We start from the raw sequence: 22,411 nt of genomic DNA on the forward strand, positions 1-22,411 counted from the left end.
GGCCACAAATTAGACAACTGCGTCACAGACTGCCAAACCCACGGACCGCCAGGGACCCCGACACCTCCCCAGCGCAAAACCCTCGCCCGGCCTCCAGGGCCCGACCCCTCCGGCTCCCGCCGCGGAAAACCCGCAGCCCGCGCCCCTGCCCCGCCTCCCAGTCCTGTAGCCCGAGCCCGCGCCAACGCTGACCTCGCTTCCCGCCGCTCGGGGAGAACCGTGGCCAGAGCCAACCTCGGGACACCTCCCCCGTCCCCTCCACCCCAGCCCCGCCCCCTCCTCTCCGCTTGCCCCGAGGCTCTGGGCTCCCCCCTCAAAAGGACCCTGGCTCGACCCGGGGGAAGAAGCACCCCTCCCAAACACACAGTCCGACGCCCCCCGGCCCGGCGCGAACCCAATCTGGACGTGACAGTACTCCCCCTGCCCCAACCCCTCCCTACCTCCCCTTCCTAACTAGCTCTTCACCCCCACCTCACCGCCCCCACCCCTGCCCCCACCCTCCCACCCCACATCCTCCCCACGTTCCTCTCTTCCTCCCGATAACCCTACCGTCCCAACACCAACCCCCCAAACCCTTACCACTCTTAGTTACCCAACCACCCTTCCAGTGCCCCTCCCGCCCGCCGGACTCCCCAACTATTCCATCACACCCCAATGCTTCCCACTATCTCGCTCTCCCGTTACATCAGCCCTCGTCCCTAGCCCGCCCTCCTGCCCCGCACGGCCACTGCCCCCGTTCCCCCACCCCATTGTTCCCCCCACCCTCGCCATCCAGCCCTTCTTCCCATTGTCCCCGCCCCCGCGCTCCCCTCGCACTCACCCGCCTTTCTCACGGAGCCACCCGCACCGCTCAGCTCCTTGGAAATCCTCACCCCTGCGCCCCGCTCTCTCGCTCCCTCCCTCTCCCCCGCCGGTGCCACCCCCGGCCCTGCCCGCTAGCGCCCGCCGCCACAGCCTCCACCTCCATTCACCCCGGACACTCGGGTCCGGGCCCTTCATCGCACGTCCCGCCCCCGCTTCCCCCAACATTGAAATGGAGCCAGTCCCCACCCCCCTCACCTCCTCCCGCCCCCGGCAGGCCGTCCCCTTCCCCCCACGCCCGCCCCCGCCCCACGCCGCCCGCGGCGTCACCGCCCGCCCGAGCCCCGGGAGGGGAAAGGGTGGCTCTCCGTCAGGGGCTCCCGGCGCTTTTCGGGACAGGAGGCGTGGGGCGAGAACAGAGGGAGCCTAGTGGAGAGTGCTGGCAATAGCTCGGGCCGGCCTGTTGGCTCTCCACTACTCACTGACAGCTGCGGCATCCGAGTGCATTTTCGGGCAGCTCACACCCCGCTCGCCGCCCAGGCTCCCGCGCTCGCCTCGCGGTCCCCCCACCGGCTCACCGCACCTCGGCTCAGAGCTGAGGACCCGCCGCCAGGCACTCCGGACCCGCCCATCTCGCCCTCTTCATTGGCTGAGCCGAGACCAAGGGACCTCCCCTCTTCGTCTCTCATTTGACAAAGGGTGTGCCGATAGTGCCGGTCTGGAGCTGGCAACGAGGCCCCGCCCCCTGATGTCCAATACGATTGGTCCGGGCCCCTCGTCCCCGTAACGCCCCTGGCGGAGGCCCCGCTTTGGAGTAGCAGGTTGGGCCTGACTGCTGTCAGTCATCCCCGGGGGTCCGAAAGCGCGTGTAGGGGCGAGGCTGGGGAATTGGTCCACCTTGACCCTGAAGCCCCGCCCTGAGGCGGGCGGGATTGGTGGAGCTGGAGACCAACCGAGAAAGATGGGTTGGCGTCTGAAACAAAGCACGCGAAGTGTTCCCCTAAGAACTGAGAAGGGGAAGCGCAGTTGCGGGACCTTGAATCCCGTTGCTTAGAGTAGCGAAGCCCCTACATCCCTAGCGCCCAGCGCTTCTCGGTCCAGTCTCCCACCACTTGTCCCGCACGCCTTACAGCAGCTTTCTGCAAGCCCAGTCCGCGCCCAACTTGGACTGAGACTTCTCTGGCCAGCTGTTTCCTACCGCAGGAAACTGGAAAAAGAATTGCCGCGTCTTCGTTTCTAGCAAATCCTTCGCTGGAAACACCCATCTTTCCCACAACGAGCTATCTTCTTTCCACTTTCGCAAAATGCACTTCTTTTCCAAAGTCAACGCACCTTTACCCCCTTCGTCACAAATGGACTGTTTAAAACGCTTCGAATGCTACAGGCATTGTCCGTCAGAAACGTCCGCATGTTCCAGACAACGTGCACCAAATCCAGGGCCACTCTGCTCCGAGGTCAGGTTGGCACATGGGCAAGTCCAGGGGCAGATCGCCAACCCACGAAAGACAAGTTACTCGTCTAAGAAAACCTAAGTCATTGACGCGGAGAGGCCATCCTGAAAACGAAACTGTCAGTTTGGCAGAGAGAGGCGTTAATTGAGATGAATTCTGATCCTTGTTTCCTAAATCAAAAATTTGCACCATTCGTATGAATTTCGACGTTTTCCCAACTCTTGAAACCAGTTCACCACACTCACCACATTGTGGTAACAGAATAATATTTCGAGACATTCACAGACAACCGCCCACCCCCCATCCCCAAGTCACACACACCATTTCCCCCAGATTTCTAAATGCTGCCAAAGACAGCCCGGGCATCTTGCAGATCCCGCCACAGAGCATGGATGGCACCACAAATGACAGGTACAAAGGGGCAGTCGTTTTGATTTCTACAGGCCAGACTTTTGTTGCGAGTTTCTGAAATGTAGGTTTCGAGTCAGGACATAAGTGTTAGGCCAAAAACAAGATATTTGAAGTAGGGCTCAAGCAAACCAGTTTCTGTTGCCCACATAACTCTCCTTGTCATATGCTTCGTCCCTCTTAATTCTTAATTTCTTTTTAATCAATGGCATTCTTATGATTTTATCTCTTTCATTATCATTCAGATACTTTGCTTAATCACAGAATCTCAGAATTTTACTTGAAGTTATTACTTAAGGTTCCTCCTTAAGACAAGAATCTTTCATAGAGCATCTCTATATATGATAGAACTTCAGCTAGGCCCCACAGAGATGAGTAACTCTGGATTCTGAGATAGTTTCTTGTTGGACAACAAAGCCTATCCTTAATCTGAGCAGGCATGCTGCTCCTGCATTATTTATCCCGTTTGTTTTAGCCTAATATACACACGGGGAATAAAACATATATGTTTTATGTAAGTCCTAATTTTTGGTAAGTGTAATATTTGTATGTGTTTAAATTTTTTGTTTGTTTTACTATTTATCATGGGGTTTCAAGGCTGAGACATAATATTTTGCACAGAAAAGGGCTTGCTTCTTGACACTTCTAAACTAAAATAAGCCCATAACTTGTTTTAGCAGTTACTATATTGACTTATTTGCAGCAAACTTTATAATTGAATACTGGTTAAGCTATATGAAGGACCTGCCAGCTGATATTTTCCTAGCTCTTAGCACTCCTTTGAAACATAAATGGTATCCATAAAAACGTACAGAATGGACAACCTTTGCTATTTCTCAACATACCTTTCAGTTGAGCCAGTATAATTATTTTCAAATAAAATACAGACTTAGAGTAATTTAGCCAGATCTTTGAGGTACATCAGGTACAGCCTGAGGATTGAGAGGCAAAACTCATTCTTAATCTGCTAAGTTTCACTGCCCCACATGTTTCATGAATAATGAAACAGTATAATAAAATGACTATATAATGCCCTGCAAATATTACCTGGTCATTTTAATAATCCACAAGATTGTGTGCTTTTTGTGTGTGGCACTGGAGATTGAACCCAGGACCTTGTGCATGCAAGGCAAGCACTCTACCAACTGAGCTGTACCTCCAGCCCATATTATATACTTTTGAGGTCAACAAACTTGGTATATTTATCTTTTCATTTCCCTAGTACCTAGTATGGTGCTTTCAAATAACAGGCACTGGTAATTGTTCCTAAAAGTGAACTGAATGTTGACTAATGTGAAATTGTATATCTGGAAGGAAACTTGAAGACTATCAGATCCAACTTCCTTATTTTAAGAAATGAGACTTGAGGTTCAAAGGAATTGAATGTCTAATCCAAGTCACTTGGCTAGTAAATAACAAAAGCATACTCAAAAATTCAAGTTTCCCATCTCCTGGTCCAGGTCTTTCGCTGCAACACCATATTGTCCAATATCAAAGCTTCAAATTCCAAAGATAGGCAATCCACTCTTTCTTCCTATTTGAAAGTTTTTATGTCAGCATATTCTATGCTTCTTATTTGGAATATCACCTTTTAAAATGTAAATAAGGAATTTTTTCAATATGTAATATATTGAATAATATAATATACATTATTTCAATTTTCTCACTGGTTGTATTTCTAAATAACCCCTGAGGGGAGGCTTACTAAAATAATAATGTTATATTTCTGTGCATTTATATTCAAATTCAGGAGAGAATTAATAATTGAGTATCTTGGGATGTGATAGGTAGAGATTTGGGGATACAGGTATGCCATTTCATTTCACTTGGTTACTGCTTTAACATAATGCTTTATTAAAGAAAGTTACCTCATGTTAACTGATATCTAATTTATTAGGAAGTTTCCTATTTTAGTTATATGGTATTAATTTTAATCATATATATTCTGAAGTGCCCTAAGCTTAGAATTCTATATGGAAAGCCTGGTAAGAAAAAAGAACAGCAGAGCTCTGCAATCAATCCTTTTTTTTTTTTTTTTTTTTTTTTTTTTGTAGTTGTAGATTGACAGCATGCCTTTCTTTTTTTGATTTTTTTTTTAATGTGGTGCTAAGGATCAAATCCATACTTCACACATGCTAGGCAAGTGCTCTGTCACTCAGCTACAGCCCCAGCCCTCTTCAAATTTTAAACTTTCCCCCAAATTTGATAAATCCCACTATACTGTGCTTTTGGGTTTGGAGTACAAAATGGAGAAAGCATAGACCTCAAGGCTGAAATGAAATTGGGTCTGCTTGGACGTATAGATAAATGTGTCTCTGGGAAGATTTGTAGAGAATAAGAAAGAATACCCAGCAGGGAGGAATTAATGCAGCCTAAGATTACAGTAAAAGACTGTGTGGAAGCCAGCACAGTGGTACACACCTTAATCCCAATGACTTGGGAGGCTGAGGCAGGAGGATCCCAAGTTCACGGCCAGTCTGAGTGATTCAGAGAGGCCCTGTCTCAAAATAAAAAAATAACAAAGGCTAGGGATGTAGCTCCATGGTAAAATGCCCTATGGGTTAAATCCCTAGTTAGATTTTAAGAGAGAGAGAGAGAGACAGAGATAGATATACTATGTAGAATTCACTAATTGTGTAGAATTCTTCTAATTATAAAAAGTCAGTGGAAGTCAGTATCCACAATATGGAAATAAAAATGACAACCTTTTAAAGTGTTTTCCAAAATAAGCACTTTATTTGTACATTATTCTACCTAACTTCATTTGCTTTACTTGCAAACTATTCTACCTAACCTCATGACAACTCAGTGGGGTACTAATGTCATCCCCAATTTACAGATCAGTTAACTGAGGCTTAGAGAGCTCCAGCAACTCACCACCCAGCTAAAAAGTAAAAGTGCCCCTAAGTAGCCACTCCTGCATGTAATATTTCCATTGCTGGGCTTTGGTTCTTTCTCTCTCTAATCAGGTTAGAATATGCCCTACAGAACTCAGAGATTTGTTTATAAAATACAAGAACATAGATACGAAGGTGTTTTTAAAAGTTAATGAAACCAGGCCTCTTACCGGGGTTGAACATTTAGCCTCTTGGGGGTCTTTGTAGATAAGTAACTATATATTATGGAAAGTGTGAGTTAGAAGCATTGCTTCCAGATTTCTAAGTCCTTCTTCATTTTGCTCTTTTGACATTATTTCAACAGCAACTCTCTACTCTATGGTATGTTCTTAATGAGATTATTTATCCAGGGTACCTAATGAGACTCTGCTGAACGTAGTAAATTCTGTCTTTTGGTATTTTCTCTGAGAAGGGGCAGCCTCTTCAGCCTTACTGGAATTAACCTTTTAGCCAATGAGGCCTGTGTTATTGAGAACCAGTTGCATCTTTTAAGCTTTTAATAACAAAGAATGCCACTGTAGCATGTTGCTTTTCAACATATATCATAAAACAGTCTTGCACACAGCCACTTGCCAGATACTACAAGGGTAATAAAACTGTTGGTTTCACTTTTTATTTTTAGCTTTTATTTATGTATTTATTGTAAGTTGGGTTCTCAATTAATTGGATTTTTTTCTCTTTCACTTCTTTTTTTTTTGGTGCATTGCAGTTGTACAAATGATGGGATTTGTTGTTACATATTACATATGCACAGTAGTTTTGCTTTTAAATATCTGCATATAGACATGTCCTAATTATCAGGTCAATGGAGAATAGAGGTAAACATTTTTTTCATTGTACAAACAAGGACATCCCTGCCTCACACTGGCAGTGACCAGCCCATGAAAACATGGCATCATTTGCTGTCATCCTTTACTATACTAATTCTTTCATTAGTTTCCTCCCCGCCTCACCTCCCACTTGTCTTATTTACCCTAACGATCAGAAAAGTGAATTTTAGCACAAGAAGTGACCTATTTGCAATCAGTACTAAAATTCTAAAATTTGTATTTTCCTGTAATGTGGACTTACAGTGTACATTAATGGGACTTACATTTTTTTTTCATCAGACTCCCTTGGGGGCAATACTGTATCCCCAAATAAAAACTTTAATACATGCAATGGAGACGAATCTTCTAAAGGCAACTCTTTGCTAGACATTTGAACCTGTGGACCACTTTTGCCATTTTTTTTCAGAAGTAGAACATAGTCCTTCTGGAACAAGATGGCCTGGGTTAAGATCCCGTTTGCTCCTCCATGTAAGAAGAAATTGCTTCTGTGCTTCAGTGTCCTTATCACAAAATGGTGAAAAAGATAGGCTCTCCCTCATCAGGACATTGTTCGCATTAGATGAATGAATATAATAAGGCACATACTAATGCCCAATGCATGCTGTGTAAGCAATGTTGTTGTAACACTACAGTTCCATCACATTCTGCAATAAACCCTTCCCCATCACAAAGCTTTTCTTTTCCTCTAAACTGCCCCATGACTTGGCTTCCTTCTTGCCTGAATTTTAGAATTTACAGTGAACTGAGTTAGGATGCAAAAGCATCCTTCACCAGGACATGCCACCAATGTGAAATTTGCCTAGTTCGAAGCTGAAATATGAGACTTCACATGGAAACAAACTGTGCACCACATATTAATTACTGCATCATTCAAACTCTCTGAAAAATAGCTTAACAACGACTGATTGATACTGGGAGTTCAGACAAATATGGAAAATTCCTATGAATATAGAAAGATGGCATCCTAAAAAAGTAAACAGGTTGTAGTAAATTACAGGGGACTTGAAGTGAATAGAGACACATTGTATTCCCATAATGAATAATTTCTCTTCCCTGTACTTTGAAGTAATATTACCCTTCTCTGAAAGCATAAAGCATTTTTAATCTGCTATGCCCAAGGTGAAGGCAAATGTCTTTAAGTATTGCCTTTGAGCTAGTCTGGATTAAGATGCAGACCCTACACTTACAACCATTGAACAAGGCATTAAACTTGTCTGGGCCACAATTCCTTCATCTATAAGAATAGGAATAATATCCTCAAGGGATGAATAAGGGCTAAACAAGATAAAATATGTAAAAGCATTTATAAGAGTAGAAGAGGAAGGAAGCAGGATTGAATGCAGGAGCTTCCAGGTTCCCTTGTGAACATAATGCAAGCCCCTGAGGTACAGCTGACTAATTTTCCCGCTTAGGGAAAACTCCAAATAAAATTGTGCATGTACTTTAAAATTTTCTAGCTAATTCTGCTTTCTTTCTTTATAAAGTAACCATCTAAGGGATCCCTTTGAAAAAATAGGGATTTTCTAATTAGATTCGATATTAGTGTTTCAATTTTAATTTCGTTTAACAACGATTTTTTTTTTTTTACTTCTAGCTCTCAAGAAATTTTCATTTATTTTTAAAACTAACTTTCAAAATTTCTTGGTACATAATTATCAGGATAGCATTAATTTTTTTGCTAATCTTTTTTTCTGGCACAGCTATAGGATGCTTAAACTCCTTTGTACCCAGGGCCTTTACTTTACGGAAATCACACCTGCCTGGAGAATTCACAGAGTATTTGAATTAAAATATATTCACTCATTATCACATGTTCTTCTCTGAATTGGGTCTTTTCACCTTACTCATCGAGCTAATCAAGTCCTAATGATGCTGCATTTAATTCCATTTCAGAAGGTATAATTTTCCAATTGAATCTAAACAATGCATGACCTTTATGGTGGCTTCCATAAATATAGCATTGCTTCAATTACTCCAGCTAGAGGGAATGGACAGAAAGAATAACCATTTTACTTGGACAATGGCTTCTGTGTGTTGTCAGGCTCTTCATTTCTCCTCGCCTCCTCTAGCCTGCTTCCATGAATACAATGTCTTTTCAACATCCCTCTCAGGGCAGTGCAGGAGACCCCATCCATCTCCAGACGTCAGTGGCTGCTCCGCAGCTGAGCATCTCATTATGGCAAAGTGAAGCATTCTGGGAGAGTGGATAGAGAAGGCAGACAGCAGTAGGAAAGGGGGAGGGAAGAGAAGGACAGGAACTGTGGAAAATCTATGCTCACTTCCGTGGTGATGGGAACAGGTTATGGAAGTAAGGACTTCCTATTCTAGAGAGGAAGAGTATATGGGATGTCATGACTAAGCAGATTCCAGCCCCTACAACCTGGTTACAGCTGCCTCAGCCACCTCACACCTCCCAATACTCACCCTTGAACCCCCTATTAAAGCTACCACTAGAGCCATGTTAGTGGGAGGAGAGCAATGAATTTAAGCAGTTTTAAGAGAAAAATGGATGACTTCAACATTGAAAAAGAAAGGAATTTGGAGACATACATATATGTGCACATTCAGGCATGCACACCTATGCACACACATGCGCACACACACAAAAAAATCACTAACTTACCTTATTGAAAAATATTTTCTTCCAACTAACCTGAATGCTTACCCTTCTGCTCTGTTGCCCTGCCTTGGTCAAGATGGGTTAAAGCAAATGCCCTTAACATTATGGGATCACAGACCCCTTCCTTTAAGATCATTGAAATGATGATCTTCTATGAAAAGCCGGCAACCCAACCATGCCACCCCATCAGGCCCTCGCACTAGGCATTCATTGGAGTGAGCAAGTATTTCCTTTTTAAAATCCAGGGGCTTTCAGCAATAGTCAGTGGCTCTCAGTAATTCCGTTAGTGGAAGGTTAGTTCCACTCTGTTAGTTTTTTCCCCTGAGTTCAGCAGACATCTAAGCCTGCACTCAAATAATGGGAATTTTATTGGGAACCAGTGTATGAGGTGAGCAGAGGAGGAAGGCAGAACTCCGGAACAACATCTTCAAGGTGGTATGAAGGTACTGCACTTGGAGCAAGAGAAGAAGAATGCTTTTTGAAGAGGAGATGCCAAGAACAAATTTCATCTCTGCCTCAATTTGTTTCACCTCCACTTCAACACTGGATCCTAGGGAAAACTGCTTTTTCTGGTTTAGATATAAGGTATCCTCCCCAAAGCTCATGTAAGAGAAATGAGAGAAAGTTTAGAGGCAAGATGATTAGGTAATGAGATCATTAACCTGATCAGTGCATTAATCCCTTTAGGGATTAACTGGGTGGTAACTGTAGGCAGCTAGGGTATGGCTGGAGGATGCTGGTCACTGGGAGCTGCCTTTGGGGATTATATTTTGTCCCTGATGGGCAAAGCAGTTTCTGTCTGCTTCCTGATTGCCACGTCCACCTGTTTCCTCCTCCACATCTTTCCACCATGATGTTCTGCCTCCCTCCAGCCCAGAGCAATGGAGTCAGCCTTCTGTGGACTGAGACCTCTGAAACCCCGAGCAACAAAGAAGCAAAAGTTTTCTCCTTGAAAATTATTCTTGCCAGGTCTTCCGATCACAGCAGTGAAAAGGCTGCCTAAAACAAGGACCCAGGCTCTTGGTTCCCATGTCAGTCTACCTTTGCCTTCATTCCCATTCAGTAGTTCTATCTCTCGCCCCCTGAGCCCAGGCTCTGATCAGTTCTTGAGCCCAGTAATGTCGCCCCCATCACCATGCACACACTCTTGGCCTCCCAACCGTCACTTCCCCAGCCCTGAGTACAGTCAGTCACCCTGAAATTCCAGCTCTGAGTCCCAGCGACTGCTTGCATTTTAACCTTCATCCCTCCCTCTCAACATCTCTTTTTCTGGCTTCAAAGCTCTGTCACCACAACCTGAGTTTGTTTGAAACTTCCATTCACATTTTAAAACAATCAGATCTACAGACAGCTGGGGAGAGACGTCAGCAAACACAGAACACTCACTTTGCATCAGGTACCATTCTGAGTGTACTCATGTTAACTCACTTAATCCTTCTAACAATCCCAAAAGGTAGGAACTTTTCTAAAACTGATTGTACAGGTGAGGAGACTGAAGCACAGATAGGTAAAGTAAGTTGCTCGACATCACACAGCCAGTGAGTGGTGGAACTGGGAGAATTAAACCCAACATTCTGGCTTCAGATCTGTATTTTTAATCACTTGTGCTATGCTGCTGCTTGGTATAGTATTTTACAGAGTGCTGCTTGCCCACCTTTGTCTCCCTTCCCTCACACACTCCAAGTCTTTAGATGTGGAACTGTGTCTATTTTTCTGGTCCCAGTAATGTACAGTCCTTGGAGCCAAGGTGAGTCTGTGTTCTCTGCCCATCATTAGTGGCAGCATGAATCACAGTTTCCCCAATTCCAGGGTATGAGCTTTTGCTCTCTTCCTTGTTAAGTGGATTAGAGGAACCAGACACAGGACCACACAGGAGCATTTAAGAGTGGAGCACAGAGTAGCAAAGGGTTGTTACAGACACTGCAGGCTTAAAGGGTTGCCACCATCCCTGGGTCAGAGCTGCACCAGCCCCTGGCTCCTTTCCTCCCACACCCTCTTTGTCAGTTCTCCTTTTCTAGCTCCTCACTGTTGGTGCCCAGAGCCGCTCACTGTGGTTCCTTAGTGAGTGAGGCAAACTGCACTGTCTGTTCCCTAACTATGTTAATAAGCTAAAGAAGACTGAGATGAGTTGTGTTGCATCCTTGAAAAAAGCCACAGAGGGGTAGGTAGCATGAAGACCTAGAGGGAGCCAGACAGCCGCCCAGACTTAATGATGCTGGGAAGGGTTTAGGACCAGGTGTGTGTGTAAGAAAAGCCTCATGTCTTTTTAGCATCACAAAATGGAGACACTTCCTCCTTCCCTGAATCCCTGAGTAACCTTGCTATGGTTTTTATCTTGAATGTCTTTCGAGGCCCATGTGTTAAAGGCTTGGTCGCCAAAGTGGTGTATTGGAAGGTGCTATTAGAACCTTGGGGAGGTAAAGCCTAGTGGGATGTCCTTAAGTTACTGGGGATGTGCCCTCGAAGGGAATATTAGGACCCTGGGCTCTTCCTCTCTCCTGTTTTCTCCCTGGCTCATGATGTGAGTGGTTTAGCTCTACTAGGTACTGCCATAATATGTTCTGCCTCGCCACAGGCCCAAAGCACTGGGGCCAACTGAGCATGCTATGGAATCTCCAAAACTGTGAGCTAAAATAAACCTTTTTCATTTTTATCTCAGGCATTTCATTATAGTAACAGAAAACTGACTAACACAAACACTCAGTTTGTGCTACTGGAGCACAAAACACCTCCAGAAAAGTATAGACCCCAACGAGAGCAGCCTGAGTCATTCACCCTAGAGAAGCTTCTATTCTGGACCTATTGGGACTAACTAGACTTATCAAAACTTGCCTGTCCAACGTTGCATCCCCTCAGATCCTCGTGGATGACCGGCTTGGTGTTCTTGCATAAGCTAATTCAGGGGACAACACAGATAAGTTAAGATTTGATCCTTTACAAAGGTATCTACCAGAAAAAAAAAAAAAAGATTTTTTTAACAAACAAATGGCTCCACACTAGCCCCCAATGCTCTTCCCCAAGCCAGGCTCTCCACCATTAGAATCCCCCCCCATCCCCCTCAGTATACAACTCTTAAAACTCACCTCCATTAAGCCTTCCTTGACTGAGGCTGCCCACAGTCATGTCTCTTTCCACTTGTTGCCTAAAGCACTAGAATAGAACTTGGCAACAGAACCAGAACCAGAACAAAAGAGAATGGAATGTTGGGGCCAGGCCATCTCAGAGGTAAGCGTGGCACATTCCTCCATTTCACAGATGAGGAAACAAAGACGCAGAAGTGACCCTCCCACGTCACACTAGGGGTGGTTGGAGGACACCAGGAGTTGTTTCTGTTTATCTTTCCCCTTTTTCACTGGGAAGGACCCCCTTCTTCTGTTGGGGAACTGCTCAGCTGCCATTTATCCAACAAAGTTGGGCTGGGGAGTGCCAGTCACTCCCAGTGCACACTGATCTCATTTGGGCTGATTTATCTCCTTCCCTGAAAAACTTAAAGTTAGAATTAAAGCAGCCTTTTCTGTCTGTGGACTCCTAGCTGCCAGCAACTGTGGCCCCCACCTCATAGAAGAAGCCAGTCCTAGAGAAATAACAGAAACACTCATTTGCTTGTTCATTCATTCATTCATAAAACAAGGGCTTTTGATGTGACAGACACTGCACTCAGCTCTAGGAATGACCCATTAAGCCAACACAGTCTTGGTTGCTGTCCTCATGGGTCTTAGGAGCTTGCAGGGGCAATCCTTAAATAATCCTGAAAGCAAAGTTAAGCCACCACATCAGTAAGTAGTGAGAACAGGTACAGTTTTTCAGAGAGCATGTAATGGAAACTCTGGCTCAGCTACTGTGCACAGTTTGTACATGCACATAGGAGCACAAGATAAGGGGGCAGGTGGGCCCAAATCCCACCTTGACTCTGCCCATCAGGCCATGAGCCCTGGTGTGAAGCTATGTTTTCCCACTCTGTTCACACCCTGGCACTATCCTCCAAACAGGTCACCTTTTTCTGGTTTCCTTTGAAGACTTGACTAGACCAACTGAAACTCTAGGGTATGATCCAGTCAGAGAGATGAGTTGGTGGGAGGGGCAGGCTTCCCTGGCGGGGGGTGGGTAACTGGAGTCACATGAACTGTGAGTAGTAGATAAGTCAAGTGGAAAGGAAGAGCTTTCCAGACGCAAGGAGCAGCACACGAAATGGCCTTGTCAATGGCTCTCTGGTCCCTGGTTCCAATCACTGGTGCCCTGATCTTCCAGAGGATGGTCTCATAGCAAAACATCCCCCACTGTTGTTCAAATCAGGTGTCTGTTCCTTGCAATTAGGAGAGTCCTAGCTCATAGAGCCAAGCTTATCTGGCTGTCCTTTCCCTATTCCAGCCAGCCTTCATTATCTCTGCCAGGCCCCATCCTTTAGAGAAGTTTCCTTAGAAACTTCTACTCTCACCTTCAACACTAGAGCTCTGTCCTTGATGGATTATCATTGTCTCCAGCAGAGAGTAGAAACTCTATTAATATTTCATGAACCAAGAGTTGACCAAATCTTTACTGGTGGTCATTTGTCCACCATGGCTGGATAAGTGATGAAGGACGGAAGGACAGGTGCCTCTTCTGTACATCTCTTGTCACCAACCGAGTTCATGCATGGGTTTCCACTGGCCCTGGGCATATGTGGTCTCAAGCGGATGCTTACGTGATTAGTTGGTTCTTATTTGTCTAGAATTTGACTATGGATAGCTAGAGGGATTGAGTCCATAAGGAAAAGCGTCAGTGGCTTTTATTCTGCCTCAGCATGTTGAGAGCCAGTGGGCCGCCTTTGAGATGAGGCACTTTCCAGACCTGCAAGTCTATAGCTGAATGTTCAAACTGGTTTTCAGTCTGTGTTTAATATTTATGAGGGTGCTGTAGCAGGGAGTCAGGCAACTTGAAATTCTCTGTGATTCCGTCCACTGGGAGAAGTCTGTTTTCCCACTAGTCTTTGTGTTGCTACCATATTAAGGGCAGCCTCTTCTGGGCAGAGCCTTCTCCTCTAAGACTCCAAGGCCTGAAGCTCTTCAGCTTCCTGCTACATCTCCTGCTGCTACTATTAGTTTTGTTAGAGAAGCTTGTGTTTGAGGCTTTGTGGATTCATATCCCTTTTTAATAAGCCAGAGTCTGGCTCGGAGACCTAGACAACACTTATGGGTCTGCAGAATAAATCAGCATTTGGGAATAAGAATAAGAGATATGTTGCTTTTCTTTGCTGTATCTTGGGTTACGAGGGTCCCCAAAATCTCTGCCATTCTTTCTGCAGTTCAGCAGAAGAGAGGATGCAAAAATGATGCATCCACCAGATTCTATCTGCTGGTTACTCACCAACACTCTAGAAACCAGGGGAAGGGGCTGCAAAAAGCATTCACACTCAGATTTTGGAACAAAGCGGCCAAGGATTGAACATGGGTTCTTCCACTCACCTTGGACCTCTCTGGGCAAGATTTTCTTATCTTTAAAATTGGCCGTGTGTGTGTGTGTGTGTGTGTGTGTGTGTGTGTGTGTAGTTACTTGGTTGCAGATGGACACAACATCTTTATTTTTATTTGTTTATTTATATGGGGTACTGGGGATTGAACCCAGGACCTCATGCATGCAGAGCCAAGTGCTCTACCACTGAGCTACAACCCAAGCCCCAAATTGGGCCTTGTCTTAGCCCATTTCTGTTGCTATAACAAAAGCCCTTAGACTAGGTAATTTATAAAGAGCAGAAATGCACCATTTCTGTTCTGGAGGTAAGAAGTCCAAGATTAAAGCACCAGTAGTATTTGGTGAGGGCCTTCTTGCCACATCTCCCACAGTGGAAAGAGTAAAAAGAACATAAAAGCCAAATTCTGTGTCCCTTAAAGGCAGAAGACAGAAAGAACCTGGCAAATTTCCTCAAGCCTTTTTATGAGGCACTGTTCCCATTTATGAGGGCTCCACCCTGATGATATAATCACCTCTTAGAGGCCTCACCCATGTGGGGTGGGGGAGGATTTCAATGTATGAATTTGGGGGAGACACATACATTCAAACCATAGCTGGCACAGTAACACCACCAACCCCACCAAGGCCCTTTAAAGTGAAAGAAGGAGGCAAGAGAGTCAGCATCAGGGATGTGATGGGGTCAGAGTGAGGTGATCTCTGGAGGAGCCATGCACCAAGGAATGCAGGCAGCTGCAGAAACCCCCCAGGAAGGCAGTGTGGCCCCTGCAGCTGCAGAAAGGGTAGTGCTGACAACACTTTGATTTGAGTCCATGAGACCCACTTGGGACTTCTTTTTTCTTGTTATTCTTTTTAGATAAACATGGCACTGAAGTGTATTTTGCCATATGATACATACATGGAGTATAACTTTTCCTAATTAGGATCCCATGGTGTGGAGTTTCCTTGGTGGCGTATTCACATAAGAACATAGGAAAGTTATGTCTGATTCGTTCTCCAGGGTTTCCTATTCCCACCCCCCTACCCTTCTCTTTAGTCCCCTTTGTCTAATCCAGTGAACCTCTATTCTTCCCTGTCCTCCCCCAGTTGTGTGTTAGCATCCACATATCAGAGAGAACATTCAACCTTTGGGGATTGGCTTATTTCACTTAGCATAATAGTCTTCATATCCATCCATTTACAGCAAAAGTCATAAAGCCATTCTTTCTTATGGCTGAGTGATATTCCAGTGTGTGTGTGTGTGTGTGTGTGTGTGTGTATACACATACCACAATTTCTTTATCCATTCATCTGTTAAGGCACCTAGATTGGGTCCATAGTTTAGCTATTGTGAGTTGAGCTGCTATAAACACTGATGTGGCCGTATTACTGTAGTATGCTGAGTTTAATTCCCTTGGTATATGCCAAGGTACGGGATAACTGGGTCAAATGGTTGATTCCATTGCACCACTTGGGACTTTTGATTCAAGAACTATGAGACAGCCAGGCACAGTGGTGCACCCCTGTAATCCCAGGAGCTCAGGAGGCTGAGACAGAAGGATCACAAATTCAAAGCAGCCTCAGCAAAAGTGAGGCACTAAGCAACTCAATGAGACAGGCTGGGAATGTGGCTCAGTGGTTGAGTGCCCCTGAATTCAATCCCAGTAGCCCCCGACAAAAAACGAAGAATGATGAGACAATACATGCATGCTATTTAAGGCCACTAATTTTGTGGCAATTTGTTACAGTGGCAGAAGAGCCCAGTACAGCGCATGAAGCACTTGTTCTAGCACTGGTTATTTTCCATGCGTTGTGGAGGCTGTTACTTTTATTTTCGTTCCCTTTAGTCAGATCTTGTCTTGGTCAGCTTTTTCGCTGCTATGACTAAAAGACATGACAAGAACAGTTTTAGAGGAGGAAAAGTTTATTTGGGGGGGTCACAGTTTCAGAAGTCTCAGTTCATAGACAGCCCCATTCCTTGGGGGCTCTGGGGTGAGGCTGAACATCATGGTGGCAGAATGTGTCGGAGGGAAGCAGCTCAAGACATCATACCAAGAAGCTGAGAGATACCCCATCTATGTATGGTATATCAAAGTGCATAAATGCATCCTACTGTCATTAAGACAAATAAAAATAGAAGGAGAGAGAGAGAGAGAGAGAGAGAAATCTCCACTGAACAAGCACAAAATATAAACCTCAAAGGCACACCCCCCAGGACCCACCTCCTCCAGCCACACCCTAGCTGTCTTCAGTACTACTCAGTTAATCCCTATCAGGGGATTAATTCACTATTTGGATTAAGGATCTCGTAACCCAGTCATTTCACCTCTAAACCTGCTTGCAGTGTCTCTCCCATGAGCTTTTGGGGGATACCTAATATCTAAACCATAACAGATCTCTTTTGTTATAAATGGCTGACGTTCGATCTATACACCTTAGGTTAAAAGTTAGGGTAATTTCTTTTTAAATTTTGCTCACATAATTTGAAACAAACCAAAGCAGATATAATTCATTTCTGACTAATATTTATTGAGCACTATCCCTGGCACTAAGAGGGGTCTTGGCAGCTGACTGGAGGTCACATTAGAAAAAGATACTGCTCCTGCCTAGGAATTGGTGTCTTAAGAGAGTGACTAAAGGTGTGAGGAGGATTAGAGATGGTCACTTGCCTGCTGTGAAAGTTCAATGGCAAAGCCGGGAACTCAGGAACAGCAGGGTCCAGCATGGTGCAGGAATTGCCAGTGGTAACATCCTAAGCAGACCATTTCTAAGGCAGGATTTGAATTGCTTAGTTCTTGCTTAAGCTAGGGGTTTCCCCTGCATTCTGCAAGCTCCCAATGTCCTTCCCCCAAATTCTTCTTCTGCATAAGTGACTCTAGTTAGAGTCACATTTGTCATGTGCAGCAAAGAATTCTGCCAAGTTCAGAAGAGATAATCCAACTGTAGTGTCAATAGGATGCAGAAACTCAAAGGACTCTGCCTTGTTCCTCTTCAAACTGTTTTGACTTGTTTTGTTATCCTAAAGGTCTTGTTTGTTTCACATGCTTCTCAGTCTAGTGGGGATATAGTCTCCTACAATTTGGGTTCATTCCTTAAAATGAGTGATCTCAGAACCCTGATTAGCAGGCTCAAATCACAGGCTTACACCAAGACTAGAGTATGGCAGGGGATGGGATAGATTGGCCAGGGCTGAATTATATGCTTTCTTCTGGGGTCAGGAGTATTAGATACTATGTTTGGGAGCCCCCAAAGAACAACATGAAGTTACTAAGGGAGGAGCAGTTCCCCAGAGAAAGTGAGAGTGCTGTTTCCCGAAAAATATAGAGAAAGAAAGCTAAGCAGAAAAAAATGTAAGATATCTATTTTATAGGATATCTACTTTAATTATTGTCATTTTGTGAGAATATATTCATTGGTTCATATAATACTTTTTCACCCCTTACTATGCACCCTAAAAGCACTGTGTGAGACTCCAGGGGCATAGCAATTAGCAAAACAAATAAAAAATTATATAAGGAAATTGATGGGACTCTGAAATGCCAAACCAGAATGAAATTGGAAGACTCATATTTACAGACTTTAAAACTTACTACAAAGCTACAGTAATCAAGACACTATGGTACTAGCATAATGACAAACTCATAGATCAGTGGGATAGAATTGAGAGCACAGATATAAAATTATGAGTGTTTATGGAGGGGTGATTTCAACAAGAATTCCCCAAGTGCTCAATGGAGAAGGATGGGCTTTGTAATAAATGTTTCTGGAACAACCAGATATCCACAAGCATCAGGATAAAATGGAGCAGCTGCCTCACACCATATAGAAAAATCATGGACTTAAATGTAAGAGCTATGACTATAAAATTCATTTTTAAAAAGTCATAAATCTTTGTGAGCTTAGACTATGCAATGGTTTCTTAGGATGACCCCAAAAAGACAAGCAACAAAAGAAAAATTGTAAATTTCATCAAAGTTAAAAACTTTTGTGCTTCCAAAGATTCCATCAAGATAGTAAGACAATGACCTCCAGAATGGGGGGAAATATTCTCAAGTCATGTTACTAGCAAGAGACTTGTATCTTGACTCTGTAAAGAAGTCTCATACCTCAGTAACAAAAAGACAACACAATTTAAAAATGTGCAGAGGATCTGAACAAGCATCTCACTAAAGAAGACATGCAAATGTCCAAGAGGTACTCGAAGAGGTACTCAGCATCCTACTTATTAGGGAAATGCAATTCCCAACCATATGAGATACCATTGCACCCCTACAAAGATGGATGTCATCTAAAAGGGAGAAAATAACAAGTTCTGGTGTCAGTATTGGAGAATGAGTGTTAGAGAAATCGGAACTCTCATACATTGCTAGTGGAAAAGTACAGCAGTTTTGAAAAATGGTTGATAGTTTTTCAAAAGGTCAAAATAGGGTGGCCATATGACCCAGAAATTCTGCTCTTTTGTATGTACCCAAGAGATCTGAAGACACAGATCCACATAAAAACTTCTATAACTTTTCATAGCAACATTATCCTATTCATTAATTGATTAAAGGATAAATAAAATGTGACATGTACATGCAATGGAATATGATTTACTGATGAGAGGAAGTACTGATATATATTGCCACTTGAACCTTGAAAAGATGATGGGAAGTGAAAACAACCAGTCACCAAAGGCTATGCATTGTTTAATTCCAATGCCTTGAAATGTTCAGAATAAGGAATTATACAGACAGAAAGATTCTCTGTTGCCTGGGGAAGGCAAGAAGGAGAAGTGAATGGGGTTTGGGGGGGAAGGGGTAAAAAATTCTAAAATTGATGATGATGATTGTTGGATAAATCTTTGATTATATTAAAACCCATTTAATTGTACACTATAAAAGGTAAATTGTATGGCAATGTGAATTGCATCTCTAGGGATATTTTTAAAAAATATATATCCTCTCCTGGCGCAGTAGCACATGCCTGTAATCCCAGTGACTTGGGAGGCTGAAGCAGAAGGATTGCAAATTTGAGGCCAGTTTCAGCAACTCTGTAAAACCCTCAGCAATAGCAAGATCCTGTCTCAGAATTTAAAATTTCTAAAAAGGACAGGGGATGTAGCTCAAAAGTAAAGGGCCCAGATTTCAACCCCACTATTAAAAAAAATCATGCCCTTCTGGAATTTGTGTGCTAATGGGAGCTATGAAAAATAAACAGATACACCACACACACACACACACACACACACACATAAAGGAATATATAGATTTTCAGTGTGGCTAAGACAAATGATAAAGCAGAATAGGAAGTTCCAGGGAGAGGGTTAGGCTACAATTTAAATAGAGTGTTTGGGAAGGCTTCACTATGAAGGTTTCATGTGACTAGAGTCTTAGAAGAGGTTATGGCACAAATCATATGTATATCAGGGGAAAGGGTACACAGGAATAGCAAGTGCAAAGGCCCTGGGGCAGGAACATCTTAGTCATGTTTGAAGAATAGAAAGGAAGTCAGTGTGACAGAGGCCAAAGGAATGAGGTCAGAAAGTTAGGGGCGGCAGGCATAGACAGATGATGTGGACTCTGTGAACATCTTGAACTCAGGAAGTGAAACCTGCCAGTCCAGCAGAGGATAGAGTCAAGAGATAGAAGGAAACTATGTCGAAACGTCATAACTGAGAACTTATCACAGCACCTGAGGGCAGGCCTATGTAGGTCACTTTGTTTTGTTCTCACTAAGCCACCTTGGTTTGGGATTTGAGTCTTAATGCAATAGAAACTCTTAAAACATTGATCAGTGGTTCCCTCCTTGGCTTTAATGAATGTGATCATCTTCTCCCCAAATTCCTGTCACCTGTGTCACTGCACTGTCGTGACCAGGCTGGCAGGAGAAGTTTCCATGACTGAATTCCATGAATGAATTCCACTTCTGATGGAAATGTCAGCAGAGCACGTGGAAGGTTGTTCAGACACTTTGCTTTCAATTAAAGGCACTGCTTGCCTAGGCGAGGGCAGTGAGTGGGTGTCCCTCATGGCTGGAGTTTCCTGCTTCCATTCCAGTCTGTGGTATCCAGGGATCTGCAGTGCAGACTCCTATTCTTGAATCTAGGCACTTGGTCTTGGAAAGTGGTTCTCAATCTTTTTTTTCTCTATTAATAACCCTGAAAAATTATGTTCCCAATAGCAACTTGTTTCTAAAACTTTAAGATTAGGAGTGAGAATGGGATCCTAATTAGCATAAGTCATACTCCATGTCTATATAATATGTCAAAATACACACTACTGTCATGTACCTCTAAAAAGAACAAGTTTAAGAGAAGATTAGGAGTGAAGTGGTGTATAATATAAGTTTTTATATACACAAGACCCTAAACAAGTCTTTCACTCAAAAAGATCAGAAGACAAGGGAGTGAAATTGTTAGTAGAAAGATAATTTTAAATCTACCAAATTATTTTTTAAACAAAAGTCAACTTTTGCTTATTATTATTGTTATTATTATTATCATTATTATCTTGGTACCAGAGATTGAACCCAGAGGCGCTTAACCACTGAGCCACATCCCTGGCCCTTTCCAAATTACTTTTTATAAACACAGAGAATGAAAGAAAATATTGGCAAAACATATCTGACAAGGGCCTAGTATCAAGAACACATAAAGAACTCTTACAATTTGATAAAACAAAAAACAAACAAACAAATTTTAAACTGGACGAAGGACTGAAAAAGACATTTCTTCAAAGAAGATTCACAATGATCAACAAGCAAATCAAAAGATGTTCAACCACGTTGGTTATTAGGTAAAGGTAAATCAAAACCAGAAGGAGATACCACTTTATACCCACTAGGATGATTGTAATTTAAAAAAAAAGAAATACAAACCAGGCGTGGTGGCACATGCCTGTAATCTCAGGGGCTCAGGAGGCTGAGGAAGGAGGTTCTCAAGTTTAAAGCCAACCCCAGTAAAAATGAGGTGCTAAGCAACTCAGTGAGATGCTAACTTAAATAAAATATAAAATAGGTCTGGGGTGTGGCTCAGTGGTTGAGTGCCCCTAAATTCAATCCTTGGTATCCCCCTCCAAAAATAATGATTAAAAAAGAAAAACAAACCTAAAATAACAAGTATTGGTGAGGTTATGGAGATGCTAGAGCCATACCCATTTCTTGTGAGAATGTAAAATGGTTCAGCCATTCTGGAAAATAGTTTGGCAATTCCTTAGAAACCATTTGATGCAGCAATTCCAATCCTGGATATATACCCCTAATAACTGAAAACAGATACTCGGGTAAATGCTTGTACAAGAATAATAGTAGCACTATTCACAATAGCCAAAAGGTGAAAATACTCAAATAACTAAAGGTGGATGGTGTATACAGACAATGGACTACTACCAATCATAACAAGCAATGAAGTACTGACACATGCTGCAATGTAGATAAGCCTTGGAAACTCTTTGTTAAGTAAGAGAAGCCAGATACAAAAGGTCACATATAATATTATTCTATTCATATGAAACATTCAGAATACATAAATCCATAGAGGCAGAGAGTACCTTAGTGCAAATTATATATGAATAAGGGCCTGGTATCTAGAATATATAAAGAGCTCTTACAATTCAAGAACAACAACAATTAAAAAAAAAGAAACTGAGGAGGAGAGGGTGGAGAGTAACTGCTTAATGGGTACAGGGTTTTTTTTTTTAATTTATTGTGAGGTTATGAAATGTTTTTGGATTAAATACAAGTAGTGATTGCATAGCATTGTGAAAATACTAAATTCTCACTTTAAAATGGTTAATTTGATGTTTTTTGAATTTTGCCTTAATAAAAAACATAAAATATTCAAACGTAGACATTTTATTTTAATATAACTAACCAACTAACAAAACTCAAACTGTCAAGACACTGTCATCTAAAGCGTCCTCCCATAAAAATATGGCTTCCATTTTTCTTTAATTCTCAACCAAGTGCTCACCACATGTAGAGGCATGGGTTGTTATATAG

The 22,411-nt window shown here is 43.2% G+C and overlaps 1 protein-coding gene across 3 annotated transcripts in view; it reads right to left on the reverse strand.

Annotated features, from left to right (window-relative positions):
• Positions 1-1,376, reverse strand: part of Dcun1d4 (defective in cullin neddylation 1 domain containing 4) — a 70,766-nt gene extending 69,390 nt beyond the window's left edge. For all 3 annotated transcript variants that reach the window (XM_026386633.2, XM_026386623.2, XM_026386613.2), the window contains exon 1: positions 1,284-1,376. In XM_026386633.2, the coding sequence (XP_026242418.1) occupies positions 1,284-1,308 (25 nt within the window). In that variant the 5' untranslated portion in view covers positions 1,309-1,376. The remainder of the gene's footprint in view (positions 1-1,283) is intronic.
• Positions 1,377-22,411: the final 21,035 nt, after the last annotated feature.

Source organism: Urocitellus parryii, chromosome 10, assembly GCF_045843805.1.
Source record: "Urocitellus parryii isolate mUroPar1 chromosome 10, mUroPar1.hap1, whole genome shotgun sequence".
Lineage (NCBI taxonomy): Eukaryota > Metazoa > Chordata > Mammalia > Rodentia > Sciuridae > Urocitellus > Urocitellus parryii.